Here is a 14,879-nt window from a genome sequence, read left to right on the forward strand (position 1 = left end):
ACAGTCAATGAACTGAATGGCACAATGCAAACTGCTATATAATATTGTGTGTCACCCCTGTGTTGTATCAATGATATCAGAGTACAAGCCTCCCAACCCATGGAAGATAAACTGTGAAACAAGCCGTGCAGCAGTGATGGAATGATGACTGACTCGGTATGCCGCATCCCAACGCCACACACCATCTCTCCCACCCTGGAAGACTGATACGACAGATGTAGCCCAGAGTCATGGACTGGGTAAACTCAATGGACATTTTAATGGACATTTTACAGGGAAGGTCCATGAACTAAGGGAATGATGTCTGTGTATTATGTTAAAGGATGGGAAGGGGAGGGGTGGTGGTTGGTAAGGTTGTATTGCATCGTATGGGACCTGGGCATGGTGTAAATGGTATGGAATAAGGGGTGGAGAATGTGCTGGTTTTGGCTGAGAAGGGGTTAATTCTCCTGCCTGTGGCGGGGGTCGGCTACCTTTCCAGCTTCCCGCGCTCTGCCGCATGGCAGGGGGGGCTGGGAGGGGCAGGGCCATGGTGGGGGCGGCTGACCCCGACTGGCCAATGGCATGTTCGTTCCATACCATGTGACACCATGACCAGTATATTGGGGGGGGGTGTAGTTCGCGGCTCGAGAGCGGCGTGGCGTTGGGTCGGCGGGCGGCGAGCGGCTGCGGCACGTGCGGTTTGTTTCGGCGGTTCGTTCCCCCTCTCCCCTCCCTTCCCCCTTCCCCCGGGGCTTTTTGCCTCTCATTGTTCTCCATTGCATTTCTGTTGTTGTTTCTTTTAATTTTCATTATTAAACTGTTCTTATCCCAGCCCATGAGCGTTACCCTTCTGATTCCCTCCCCCATCTACCGGTGGGGGAGTGAGCGAGCGACTGTGTGGGGCTGAGCTGCCGGCTAAACCACGACAGGTGGCTACATACAGAATTAAAGCTGTGGGACTCATGATTAAGACTGAAAATGCAGAAATCAGGATTCCTCAATGGCCAGTATTTCTTCTTTGCAGAGTTAAAAACACAAACCACAACAACAGACACTCAAGTCCTCTTGTCTCAGATGCATCTCAAAAAACAATATCATACAGTGCTCAAAAACAGTATAAAACACCTTTCTATTGCAAACCTTTTCTGGTAGTTGAGACTCAACCTCTTTTTTCAGTCTCCTTAGCAAAAACGGACGTAGCACTTTGTGGAGACGACGGATGATCAGGATAGTCTCTTCCTCATTTAAGTCCACCTACAAAAGTTTATAAAGGTCACAACAAGGCAACTCAGTGTGTTAGGAAATGGCTTTGTGATTAGGTAAAAAATTATTTCTCATTATAAATGTTTGCAGTAATTACTTGTTATGTTACAACTAAATTGACTCAGAGTCCAGAAAGAGACACTTTCATGAAGACTTTTAAAGCTGTAATAAAGGTGGCTTTTAAGTATGCTAATTCTCTGAGCACAAAGGAGAGTTCAAAGACTATTCCTATAACATGGCCTCCATTTTATTTCCATCCTAATGGTTTGTTTCTAATGAACTTTAAGCAAAATGTTGCAGTACCCTTTCTCCAGTCATGGCAAATGGAGCATTGAACCACTGTTCAAAGGTGCTGCAGCTCTTGAAAATGGTAGGGAGGAGGAAGTTGAGAAGAGCCCAGAGTTCAGGCAATTTGTTCTGAAGTGGAGTCCCAGTCAACAGTATCCTCCTAGGGGCCACATAATGAGTGTTTAAGACCTGAGTCAGCTTGCAGTGATGGTTCTTCATTCGATGGCCTTCATCTACTATCATGTATTTCCATCGAATCTGCAAGAAGAAAAAAAGCTGGTAAAGAACTATGTTAGATATAATCAGAATTAGAACCTACCTCCCAGTAGGTTTAAAACAGGAACGCTTCAGAACTGAAACATCAGCCATTCTTGTTGAATGACTGGAAACCCAAATGTGATGCTATCCAAGCATTAGTGGCCTCCCAAGCAACAAGAGGAGAAACAAATACTAGTTAGGCTACATCTGTAAATAAGCTTGCATCAGTAAACAGCTGAATCCCCTCATTTCTTGGGAGGAGTTCAGGAGACTGGCACCATAAGGTCAGAATTTATCATACTGGGGAAGAAAAAGAACACAAGAAATCCAAATGAAACTGAGAAAGAAGAAACGTGACAGGATACAAAGGCATTTTCAGACAAAATAACCATATTCTCTCAAAAGATAGCGACCCTGAACTTGGCATTGCCTCACTTAACCCCTTCTTCTAACCCTAAAATGAAGCAGCATAAGGACATCTCAGTCACTGCCTCTTCTGAAATAAACCTTTAATTGCAGTCAGAGCAGATGTTGAAAGAAAACTGCCATGGTTTTTATTACTTTCTGTGCTAAGACATGTATAACTAATCTATACCGCATGAGTTTGAAAGGATACTGCTCAGAATCATAGAATCATTAAGACTGGAAAAGACCTCGAGGATCATCAAGTCCAACTGTCAACCCAACACTACCATGTCTCCTACACCATGCTCTGAAGTGCCACTTTTACAGGTCTTTTAAATACCTCCAGGGATGGAGACTCCACCACCTCTCTGGGCAGCCTGTTCCAATGCCTGACCACTCTTTCAGTAAAGAAATCCAATCTAAACCTCCCCTGATGCAGCTTGAAGCCATTTCCTCTTGTTCTATTACTAGTTACTTGGGAGAGGAGACCAACACCCACCTCACTACAACCTCCTTTCAGGTAGTTGGAGAGAGCAATAAGGTCTCCCCTCAGCCTCCTCTTCTCCAGACTAAACAACCCCAGTTCCCTCAACCTCTCCTCATAAAACCTGCTCTCCAGACCCTTCACCAGCTTCGTTGCCCTTCTCTGGACACGCTCCAGCACCTCAATGTCCTTCTCGTAGTGAAGGGCCCAAAACTGAACACAATATTCAAGGTGGGGCCTCACCAGTGCCGAGTACAGGGGCACGATCACCTCCCTACTCCTGCTGGCCACACTATTCCTGATACAAGCCAGGATGCTGTTGGCCTTCTTGGCCATGCTGCTGGCTCATATTCAGCCGGCTGTCAACCAACACCCCTAGGTCCCTCTCCCCCGGGCAGCTTTCCAGCCACTCTTCCCCAAGCTTGTACTTTTGCATGGGGTTGTTGTGACCAAAGTGCAGGACCCTGTACTTGGCCTTGTTAAACCTCATACAATTGGCCTCAACCCATCAATCCAGCCTGTCCAGGTCCCTCTGCAGAGCCTTCCTAACCTCAAGCAGATGGACACTCCCACCCAACTTGGTGTCATCTGCAAACTTACTGAGGGTGCACTTGATCCCCTCATCCAGATAATTGATAAAGATGTTAAACAAGACTGGACCCAACACTGAGCCCTGGGGAACACCGCTTGTGACCGGCTGCCAACTGGATTTAGCTCTGATCACCACAACTCTCTGGGTTCAGCCATCCAACCAGTTATTTTACCCACCAAAGAGTACACCCGTCCAAGCCATGAGCTGCCAGCTTCTCTAGGAGGATGCTGTGAGAGACAGTGTCAAAGGCTTTGCTAAAGTCCAGGTAGGTAACATCCACAGCCTTTCCCTCATCTGCTAGGTGGGTCACCTGGTCATAGGAGACCAGGTTGGTCAGGTAGCACCTGCCTTTCATGAACCCATGCTGGCTGGGCCTGATCCCCTGATTGTCCTGCACTTGCCTAGTGAGCTCACTCAAGATATATCACTCCATAATCTTCCCTGGTACCGAGGTCAGGCTGACAGGCCTGTAGTTCCCCAGATCTTCCTTCCAGCCCTTCCTGTAGATGGGCATCACATTGGCAAGCTTCCAGTTGTCTGGGACCTCCCCTGTTAACCAGGACTGTTGATAAATGATGGAGAGTGGCTTGGCGAGCTCCTCCGCCAGCTCACACAGTACTCTCGGGTGGATCCCATCCAGCCCCATAGACTTGTGAGTGTCCAAGTGGCTCAGCAGGTCGTGAACTGCTTCCTCCTGGATTATGGAGTTTTATTCCGCTCCCCGTCCCTGCCTTCCAGCTCAGTGAGCTGAATAGCCTGGGAATGACTAGTCTGACGGTTAAAGACTGAGGCAAAGAAGGCATTTAGTACCTCAGCCTTTTCCTCATCCTCGGTGGCGATGTTCCCCTCGGCATCCAGTAGAGGATGGAGATTCTCTTTGGTTCTCTTTTTGTACTTAATGTATTTGTAAAAAACATGTTTTGTTATCCCTTACAGCAGTGGCCAGGTTGAGTTCTAGCTGGGCTTTTGCTTGCCTAATTTTCTCTCTGCAAGACCTAACAAGATCTCTGTACTCTTCCCGAGTCACCTGCCCCTTCTTCCAAAAGTGGTAGACTCTCCTTTTTTTCCTGAGTGCCAGCAAAAGCTCTCTGTTCAGTCAGTCCCATCGTCTTCCCTGCCGGTTCGTCTTGCGGCACTTGGGGACAACCTGCTCCTGCACCTGCAAGACTTCCTTCTTGAAGAATGCCCAGTGTTCCTGGACTCCTTTGCCCTTTGGAACTTCTTCCCAAGGGACTGTCCCAACCAGTGCCCTGAACAGGCCAAAGTCTGCTCTCTGGAAGTCCACGGTAGTAGTTCTGCCGACCCCCCTTCTTACTTCACCAAGAATTGAGAACTCAGTCATATCATGGTCGCTAAGCCCAAGACGGCCTCTGACTGCCACATCTCCCACCAGTCCTTCTCTGTTTGTGAACAGGAAGTCAAGCGAGGCACCTCCCCTGGTGGGTTCACTTACCAGCTGTGTCAGGAAGTTATCTTCCACACACTCCAGGAACCTCCTAGAATGTTTCTTCTCTGCTGTGTTGTATTTCCAGCAGATGTCTGGTAAATTGAAGTCCCCCACGAGAACAAGGGCAACCGATTGTGATACTTCCACCAGCTGCTTGCAGAACGCTTCATCTACCTCTTCATCCTGGTTGGGTGGTCTATAACAGACTCCCAGCAGGATATCTGCCTTGTTGGCCTTCCCCCTCATCCTTACCCATAAGCACTCGACCTCATCATCACACTCGCTAAGCTCTATGCAGTTGACGCACTCCCTAACATATAGGGCCACCCCACCGCCTCTCCTTCCTTCTCTATCCCTTCTGAAGAACTTATAGCCATTCATTGCTGCACTCCAGTTCTGAGTCATCCCACCACATCTCTGTGATGGTGACTAAGTCATAGCACTTGAGCTGGGCTACTGGTTTCACCCCCAACCCTGGCATGCTACACCTAGGCTCCTCTCTCTTGGGCCTGGCTACGTCCCCTTCCCCCTTCAAACTTAGTTTAAATCCCTCTCAATAAGCCCTGCCAACTCATGTGCAAGAATCCTTTTCCTGCTTTGAGACAGGTGAACTACATCTGATGCCAGCAGGCCCAGTGCCATGTAAACCTCCCCATGATCAAAAAGACCCAAAATTCCACTGATGGCACCAACCTCTGAGCCATGTGTTAATCAAATGAGTTTTCCTGTTCCTTTCAGTATTATTCTTCCCTGCCACTGACAGGATTGAGAAAAACTCTACCTGCGCTCCCGATCCTTCAACCAATCGCCCCAGTGCCCTGAAGTCCCTTTTGATTGCTCTTGGGCTTCTCTTGGCAACCTCATCACTGCCCATCTGCATAACCAATAGTGGGTAGTAATCAGAGGGCCGTACCAGACCAGGGAGTTTCCTAGTAACATCTCTGATCCAAGCCCCGGGGGGCAGCAGATTTCCCTGTGGGATGGGTCTGGTCAGCATATTGGACCCTCTGCCCCCCTCAGAAGGGAATCGCCTACAACAATTACCCTCCTTTTCTTCTTAACAGAGGTGGTCATAATGCATGGGGCTGACCAACTCTCCCTAGGCAACCCCCCGGATGGACCTTCACCTAGATCCTCATTTTCCTGGCCCTCAAGTTCCAGAGCCGCGTATCTGTTGTGTAAGGGCAGCTGGAAAGGCGAGGGAGGCCAGGAGGGGATTTGCCTGCCGCCCCAAGCATGGACCTGTTTCCATTCCCTGCCATCTCTTAGGTTCTCTCCTGCTAGGTGGCAAGAGGAGATTCTCTGCTTCTTGTAGAGCTTCTTGTGGAGCCTCAATCTGCTGCCTTGGCCCCAGGGATGATAGGGTGCAGCTCCAACAATCTATCTCCCTCTCACACTCCCTGATGCTCCTTAACCTTTCCACTTCCTCCTTCAGCTCTGCCACCAGGCAGAGTAGATAATCCACCTGGTCACACCACAAACAGCTGTTGTTTCTGCTGCCCTCCAATACAAGTGCCAGGCTCAGGCACTCCCTGCAGCCAGAGACCTGGACAGCTGCATGTTCATGTGGGGGCTCCATCTGAGTCACTACGTTCCGTCTGGCAGTGGTTCTGAGGCAACTGGAGACCATAGCTAGGGCCTCTCCTGGGGATGTGATGACCACTAGCTGAGTTACTTTTTAGAGCCATTAGAGCTAGGAAAGGGACCACCACACCCGAATCACTTTTGCTCCCTGGGGGCTGCTTTTGTAGGTGCAGGGATTTTGCCTCCTTTGCTCTTGTCCCCGCCCACGCTGAGTCAGATTTGCCTCACCTCACGAGCTCGCTCCTTCCTGCTGGGGGGGCGTGGGCAGGGCTACCCTTGCTCTCCCTGTGCTTTTACTTTTGCCTTTGCACTTTTTGCTGCAGTTTTGCCACGATTTTGCTGCTTTGGGAAGGATCCTCCGTCATGACCCTCTGCTCCAGAACCCTTTGCCTCGGTGACTTCAACCTCAGCTTGAAGCTTGATGTGCTTGAACATAAGCACATCAGTGATTCAGGTAGTTCTTTAGTTTTGTCCTTTCAGAGATTTCATGTCACCTGTTTAAGGTTTTTTTTGGTTGCTTTTGCTTTTTAAAAAGCAAATACTGCCTCATAACCTACTTTGTTACAGATGTGAAGCTTTCAGTGCCTCTTGCTGCTTCATATGCTTGCTGAGGCCCTCAGTGATCAGAAAGAAGTGGGCCAGATAACCAGTAGCCAAGCATGTGTCACATAACCAAAAATAACCACCTGCCACAACAGGTGGTGGGCATATACCCAAATCCTAGATCATGTGATCAGAGGCTTCATGTAAGTCAGGTCACATGCCAAGAATAGAATAGAAAAGAGACTATTTCAGTTGAAAGGGGCCTACAATGATCATCCAGTCCAACTGCCTGACCACTTCAGGGCTGACCAAAAATTAAAGCGTCTTATTAAGAGCATTGTCCAAATGCCTCTTAAACACTGACAGGCATGGGGCATTGACCACCTCTCTAGGAAGCCTCTTCCAGTGTTTGACCACCCTCTCGGTAAAGAAATGTTTACTAATGTCCAGTCTGAACCTCCCCTGCACAGTGCAGTTTTGAACCATCCCCACACATCCTGTCACTCTATCCCTCTTCACCAGGGAGAAGAAATCAGCACCTCCTTCTCCACTTCCCCTCCTCAGGAAGCTGTAGAGAGCAATGAGGTCACCCCTCAGCCTCCTTCTCTCCAAACTAGGCAAGCCCAAAGTCTTTAGCCACTCCTCATAGGACGGCCCTTTCACCAGCTTTGTTGCCTTCCTCTGGGCACATTCAAGGACCGTAACATCCTTCTTAAATTTTGGGGCCCAGAACTGCACACAATACTCAAGGTGAGGCTGCACCAACGCTGAGTACAGCGGGACAATCACCTCTTTTGACTGGCTGGTTATGCTGTGTTTAGTGCACCCCAGGATGCGGTTTGCCTGCCAGGGCACGCTGCTGACTCCTACTGAGCCTAATGTCAACCAGCGCCCTCAGATCCCTAAATCCCTATGCCAAGTCATAAACCAGAGGACACCTCTGTTTGTAGTTATCTGCAACATTTGAGTCATGTGATGGGGTACACAGCAACATAACAAGACTATGATGTACTGATCACATGATGATTAATGTCTCAGTTTGTAGTCTTCAAGTGCTGTCATCAGATGCTACATAGCCCCATTGCACAGAAAAGATTGGTGCCACACTGCTGTTCCCTGCTCTTATCTTTTAGTAATGGTGGGCAAAAACTAGAGGGATAGAAAACTTGTGCAGAGTAAAACTCTTTTCAACCATTCAGAATTATGATAAGGTCATGTACTGTCTATGTTCCAGAGAGGACAAATGAGACATAAATATATAATAGGATAAAAGGAAGACAATAGGATCACAAGGTTTCACAATATGGCAAAACGTATCTACCTGGTCAGGTTTGTGTGTATTTTATAAAATATTCTTATACTACCATACAGTTTTCAAAACAATTCATTACATCTGAGGCACCAATATCCACAAATCAGTTTGTGAGCTTTAAAAAATAGTCTTATGTAATAAAACATCTGGATATAAAATCCATTATATAGGGGGTCACTTGGGAAAAACACACCACACAGCTGGAGAGGTTGTAATAACAGCAAGTTTCAGCTCAGAAACAGAACTAGAAAAGTAGTCAGGATGACAGATTAGGATAAATGCTATCAGGTAGTGAAAAGAAAAATCACACTTTTCTAAAGACAAGTAAGTCTACAGTATTGAAAAAAATTCCAGAGCAATAATATTATTCTCTGAATTATATTCAGGAAAATCCTGCTGTTTTCAGGAGGCAGAGAACCAATTGTCAACAGAGGACTGAAAAGGTAGATGAAATGGTTAATTTTTAGCAAGACAAAACAACAATCCAGGACTATAAATCAAAAACAGGTGTTTTGTGCTAGGCACCAAATAAGACCATGTCTTTAAGTGTTAGCTGTTAAGAGATGACAGACACTCCTTACCTTAGCAAGAATATGTTTGTCCTTTATTATGTACTCATAAGTAGTTAAAAGAACATTAAATTTTCCACTTCGAAGCTGAGGAACAAGTGAGCGACGCATGGCAGGTGTCCCCTAAAAGAGACAAAGGATGAAGAAAACAGATATAACTATATTTCTATGCAGTACAGGCTTGAATTAGCAGACAAAGAACCAATATATGACCTTGTAATCCTGCAAAATCATACCAAATATACTGATATATTCCATACTCCTCCAAGAGTGGTTTCCCTAACCAGATGCTGGACTGTAAAGCTCTAGCTCTGTTTACATGGGAATGGAAGCATGCAGCTGGCAGTCTAGTCTCCTTACTAATTGCTTGACTTTCTAGGAACTGCAGTAGCCAAACAACAAAATATTCAGCTGTATACAAAATGTGCAGTATTTATCATTTATATTGCTCTCGGCAAATCCTTGCAATATGGTATTTAACAATTTTATTCTGCATTTCACTAACCAAAAGTAATTAGAGTTAATTATAGTAATCTTGGGATGATTAACTATCACTCCTTAGTACATAATGTACATGACAAAACTTTACAAACAAACACAGTTTACAGATTAACGTAGGGGCTGAGGAAAACACATATTTTATTCTTTCAGCTCGATGTTCATATAAAAAAATAAATCAAACCTTGTAAGATATTTTCACCACAGAAGGAGCCCATTTGTCAAACTCATATGTCCAGTTGGATAAAGTTCTAAATACAATAAAAATTACAAGTAAAAATAATAAGTATATTATTATAATACATAATATTGTATAATTAATAATTATGTCGTAATAATTATAATATATAATACTATAGCAATAATGTATTATAATATAATATTATAATTATATATTGTTATATCTAAATAGAAGTAAAAATAATGTATTTAATTACTTGTTAAAAAAGTTCAACTTCATAATTATGCCATCTGTTTCTCACTGAATGCTGGATTTTCAACATACTTCTTACACCCCCTATAATAAACAGTATATTTAAAAAGAAGCATATAATATATTGCATCAGGATATATGTATCTTTATTTGAGAGGGAAGGAAATAGAAATAAAGTGGGGAAAATGTCTCTTCCCCTTATATTCGGGGTCCCTTTCAGACCAATTCAGCAAAGTATTTGAAGTATACCTTTGTATTTTGACACATATTAAGAGGAAGATATACCTACACAGAAAGACTTATGTACCATTGTAAGCTGATTGCCTCTCAAATTGAGCCTGCAACTTTTCAGATATAGACATATGAAGTCTACAGTGAAATACATCTGTATTCAGCTGTAATGTTATACTACTATTGGCACTAGGCAGATGCAGTTTTGCACTTTGTGGTTTCAGCTTTATGATCACAATAAATAGTCTTTAAAATGGGTAAAAGTGTGTTTGCCAGTATGATATGGGAACAGAAGATAACCTTTTTGTTTGTGAAGTCATTGGACATGCCAAGGCAGTACCAACCTGGTCTAATGTGCATCTTATAGGGGAAGAAGAGAAGGAAGTAAGTTTTAAAATAACTAAAGTCACTCAAGTTTCTGCTTCTCTCTCTAGAAAACTTTAAAAAGTTCCTAGAATGGAGAAAACTACAGGCATGTAATATAAAAAGAAGTATCATTCCTCTCTCATGGCTAATGCGAGGAGTAAGTAACAGTGAAATAGGACATACTATATAGCATGACAGCAGAGTGAACAGCAAAATTAATGAAACAAAGTGCTTTTATCAGCTATCCAGTCACATTTCCAATGGTAGAGAATCAGTTAGGAAGAAATAATCACAGGCTAAATGCAGAGTACACACTCAGTGCAATTCCAAGATGTGCCTTATCTTGTCATTGTGTGAAAAAATAGTAGATGATGTAAAAAAACAAACTACAATACAGAGAATAATAGCAGAATGAGTTTCTTTACTTACGAAAGGGGAACAATGATGAGATAGGGGCCATTGAGTCTTTTGTGTTCCATCAGATAAGTGATGAGTGCAATAGTCTGTATGGTTTTTCCTAGTCCCATTTCATCAGCTAAAATTCCATTCAAATTGTTATTATAGAGGGAAACCATCCATTCCAGGCCCTGGAGCTGAAAATAATAATAATTTCAATTATTTGAAATCCACAGAGGTAGGTAATACTAATATTACAGAAGCGAGGTTCTTACTTCTCTTACTACTTAGATGCTGTTTTTCCTTCTACAGTACTATGTGCGTGCAGTTCCCAATGTGTCTGTGGAAAAGGTGATGAGACTTACATTTATATGAAAGTCATCACTGCTATTTAGGGCCAGTATGGCCCATGCTACAAAGCCATATTTTATACATACTGAAGTTTTTTTTGCACTGTAGGCAGGCTAACACTGCTGCCCATACTTCAGGTTTCTTAACACTAAAAGATTCTATTCGTTAATTTAGACACCATCAAATTTAAAACCTTTGCAGTAAAATTTCATGTCAGGTTTCTGCCTCAACAAAAAATTTCTCAAAACTAAACCCATCAAGCCTCATGCAGTAGCCATAAGACTCACATTTGGTTCCACTTCACACCCCTGACTGTATCACTAGCAATTTGAAACTCTTGTAGTACACACCCTTTTAGTGTTTGCTGTCCACAACTCTGTGTCAGAAGAGGTCCACTGACCAGCTATGCCTGACATGTAGAATCCCAGAGCTGGGAAGAAGCCACAACAGCGTGGTAAGCAGTATCTACCTAGCTGGGCTAGCTAGAAGGTACACTCACTCTGCCACATCCTAGCATAGTGAATACTTTCTTGTCACACAGCCTTCTATGCATGTACATATCACATCCCATACAAGTGTAATTAGACACATTCCCAATTTCATGATCTAGATGTTTGATGAGTCTCATGCATGGGGTAAATTAACAGGTCTGAGAAAGTTCAGCTAAGACGTATGGGGAAAACATTGTATGGCAAAATCCGTTGTATCCATGAAAATTTATACAAAATAATACAGCCAATCTATCAGCTTCACACATATGCTGATTGATTTATATTTAGGTACTAAATTCTCTGAAGGCTGTCTTTACTGAACTCAGAGCAACAATAGTCAAGCAGAACTTTTTTCTGCAATTGTCTTCCACTTACAAGTGGATGCAGAACTGATAATAGAGAAACTCTTTCCTGTGTTATCAATTACCCCTTCACTGACATGTAGTGATGTGCAGAAGGAAGAGGCAGCTGAACTAAAATCAGGAATGAAGAACATGTGAAAAAAAGAGAAGGAAAGCAGGGCAGGAAAAAACAGATAAGATCTAGAGGAAATTGAAGGGTATGAGAGTCAAAGGGACAGTGATAGGACAAGAACCAAAACCAGGCCTCAACACACCTGATGTAAAGCCCTCTGGAAAGGTGGTCACCTTATCTGTAACAGTAACAATCTGTATATAAAACAATTATTGTATAGAACAATTTTATCCATTTAATCACTAGAGATCCACGCTGAGATGCTAAAAGCTCAAACTGTTAAATTTTTAAATATTAAAAGAAAAAGATTATTAAAAAAAAATAAATTAAAATAATGAGCAAAAATCCAAATACTGGGTTGATGGGAAGGAGAGCAAAACCAACACACTATCAGTCTGTAATGAAAAGAGATGTTTACAGGTATATATAGAAAGTTGATGTTATTATTCAAGCAGTATGTATGAAATTTGATCTGGCATAGAAGACTACATTCCCTTTCTCCATATGATCATAAATTTCTAACTTATAGATATCTTGTGTTTCCGCACACATTTTCAAACAGTTTATCATTTTAAGTACTGTAATGAAATACCTAGGATAAGGCAAGTCTTAAACATTTTAACATGCTTTACTCAATGAAAAGTATATAATATAGGAGCCTGGCCATTATTATGTAACTGTAGAGCAGGGTATTATTTTAAATAAAAGGGTTTGGAACTCCTTATGCTAACTCCAACTATATTTCTTACCTGATAATGTTTTAGTGTACCATTAATAAGAAGAGAAGACTGCTTCTCTACCCTCTCTATGATTGCATGAGCAACAGTGTAGTATGACTGAGACCCTCTAGCACTATATTGCATACTGTATTCATCATCCACATCTTGTTTGGCTGTCCTGGAAAGCAGACAGAATAAAGGTAAATTCCCACAAATACATATATTTTTTTTCAATACAGTTCACTTATTTATACAAGTGGTAAAGAGATGGTAGAAATCCTCAACTGTGGGAAGTTCACCCTTAGAAGAATACTTTTTAAGTAGTACAAAAGTACTACCAAGCAGTCATATCCCTTCTTCTGCAGATGCATGTCACAGGCACTACAACCAGACACTCATGGTAATCTAGAGCAAGCTAATTTTGAGAGCCCTGATAAGAAATCACCGGGGGGGGGGGGGGGAGGGAAAAAGAAAAAGGCAGAATACAAAGCTCACTCAATGATTTGTTTAGCATCTTTCTCAGAAACTTCCTCACTGTTAGGATCCAGAAGTATCTTCTCATCTGCTTCTAACCTATTTGATTCTTCTTCATCATCCTAGAGAAGATGGGAAAAGGACAGGAAAATGTTGCACTCTCCAATGCTACTCAGTCATAACTTTGGCTAACACTCACATGTTAACAGTTTTCATTGGGCAATGCTTTATACTGTCTTTTCTCATCCTCTCAATAGGCAATATTTCAATGTTAAGACTAGGAAAGCATTGCTGTCTACAGAAAAGCATTACATAATGGATACAAGAGGCATCTAGAAGATAAAAGATGTTAGCTTCATTCAGCACAAATCCACCATACAACCTTTACAGAGGTGTATTTTAAAATATGAACCTGCTTGCCTGTTCTGACATGATTATTTCATTATTTTTACTTTGATGATATGAGTATGACAAGTTCTCTTTTTCCCTCGTTCAGATTATCAGGTAGGCATTTACAGCACATATAAAAGACATGCTATGCAATGAGCATCACTGCAAAAAGGATGTATTTTGTTGTTTGTATTATGTTTAAAACAGTTAGACACTTGCTATTGCTTTTCTCCAAGCCTATGAAAAAAGGAACATACAGGAAAATAATGTGGGTTTCGCTCTACTGCACTACTAAATGAAATTTGAAGAAAAGCATACCTACCTCCTCCTCATATTCAGAGCCACTTTCATCTTCACTGTCTGACCTGGGAGCAACTTCATAGCTGTACAGAGAAGACAAAAGAATACGAATTAGAAATACAAAGGGAGGAATGGAATAGATTCAATGCATTTCCTAACTTGCAAGTAATAAATTAAAAGGCAAATGGAGTAGATAAAAAAGACAGTTTCATCAAAAATAACAATACAGTTGACACACCCTCAATAGTTTGCTAGCTACTTACCCAGGGTTCATTTCCAACCAAGCATCGAGCTGACTTGCTTTTGGTGCTTCTGGTCCAAGAAGAACTTTGCCTGTTTCAGTGTGAGTCACTTTGACTGGAAGGTCACTCATCTGACTGCTCTCATCTATGGGCTAAAAATTCAGATGAAATTTTATAAGATAACTGGTCTTCCTATGTTTGCCACAGTTAATGAAGAGAGCTAACAGCAACTGCAGAGTTATGACTGAATAAGTTAATGTTTTACTGAAGCCTCAGCTTCCCACACTGCTACCAAGTCAACACTAAGTCACAATATTTCTGTGTGTATCATATCTCTACATTTAATATCCACACATGCATCACAATATTCCAAGTAAATGAATGAGAGCAGTGTGGAACAGAAGTAACTTGACCTCTCTGAAAGAAGAGAAAAAGTATGTTATGCTTACAGTCCTTTCACTCTTGCTGCTTATACTGATGGAGATCTGTAAGGAGGAAAAAAAACTTTCATCCTTTTTCTTTCTTTGTGGATAAAGAAATAGAGCTATAAGTTTTTAATTAACTTTTAAGGTAAAGAAGCCCTAGTTAAAGATTCACTGTCCTGACTCCCTTTCACTTACTCTGGTGCTCTAACAGAAGAAAAACAAAAAATAATTATGTCTCTAATACTTCTTTGGCCTGCTCAAGCCACAGATTTTCTGCTTTACAAACTATTTTGGCTAAATATCTTTTTAATAATTTCTCCTGGTTATAAAAAAAGCTATGGCAATGGTATATGGCTTCTCCA

General features: G+C 42.5%; 2 protein-coding genes across 2 annotated transcripts in view; one reads left to right on the top strand and one right to left on the bottom strand.

Moving 5' to 3' along the window:
• Window positions 1–14,879, bottom strand: part of LOC135310846 (probable global transcription activator SNF2L2) — a 192,823-nt gene that overhangs the window by 103,570 nt on the left and 74,374 nt on the right. The window contains exons 11-19 of the mRNA XM_064439901.1: window positions 14,114–14,244; window positions 13,873–13,933; window positions 13,182–13,282; window positions 12,717–12,864; window positions 10,685–10,848; window positions 9,410–9,476; window positions 8,740–8,850; window positions 1,549–1,791; window positions 1,123–1,236 (exon numbers count right to left, since the gene is read on the bottom strand). Of these exons, the coding sequence (XP_064295971.1) occupies window positions 1,123–1,236; window positions 1,549–1,791; window positions 8,740–8,850; window positions 9,410–9,476; window positions 10,685–10,848; window positions 12,717–12,864; window positions 13,182–13,282; window positions 13,873–13,933; window positions 14,114–14,244 (1,140 nt within the window). The remainder of the gene's footprint in view (window positions 1–1,122; window positions 1,237–1,548; window positions 1,792–8,739; window positions 8,851–9,409; window positions 9,477–10,684; window positions 10,849–12,716; window positions 12,865–13,181; window positions 13,283–13,872; window positions 13,934–14,113; window positions 14,245–14,879) is intronic.
• The window catches only part of LOC135310847 (zinc finger and BTB domain-containing protein 5-like), a 214,788-nt gene continuing 203,427 nt past the window's right edge, over window positions 3,519–14,879 (top strand). Inside the window, exon 1 of the mRNA XM_064439903.1 lies at window positions 3,519–3,537. The gene's annotated coding sequence lies outside the window, so the exon portion shown is untranslated. The remainder of the gene's footprint in view (window positions 3,538–14,879) is intronic.

Source organism: Phalacrocorax carbo (assembly GCF_963921805.1).
Source record: "Phalacrocorax carbo chromosome W unlocalized genomic scaffold, bPhaCar2.1 SUPER_W_unloc_2, whole genome shotgun sequence".
Classification (NCBI taxonomy): Eukaryota; Metazoa; Chordata; class Aves; order Suliformes; family Phalacrocoracidae; genus Phalacrocorax; species Phalacrocorax carbo.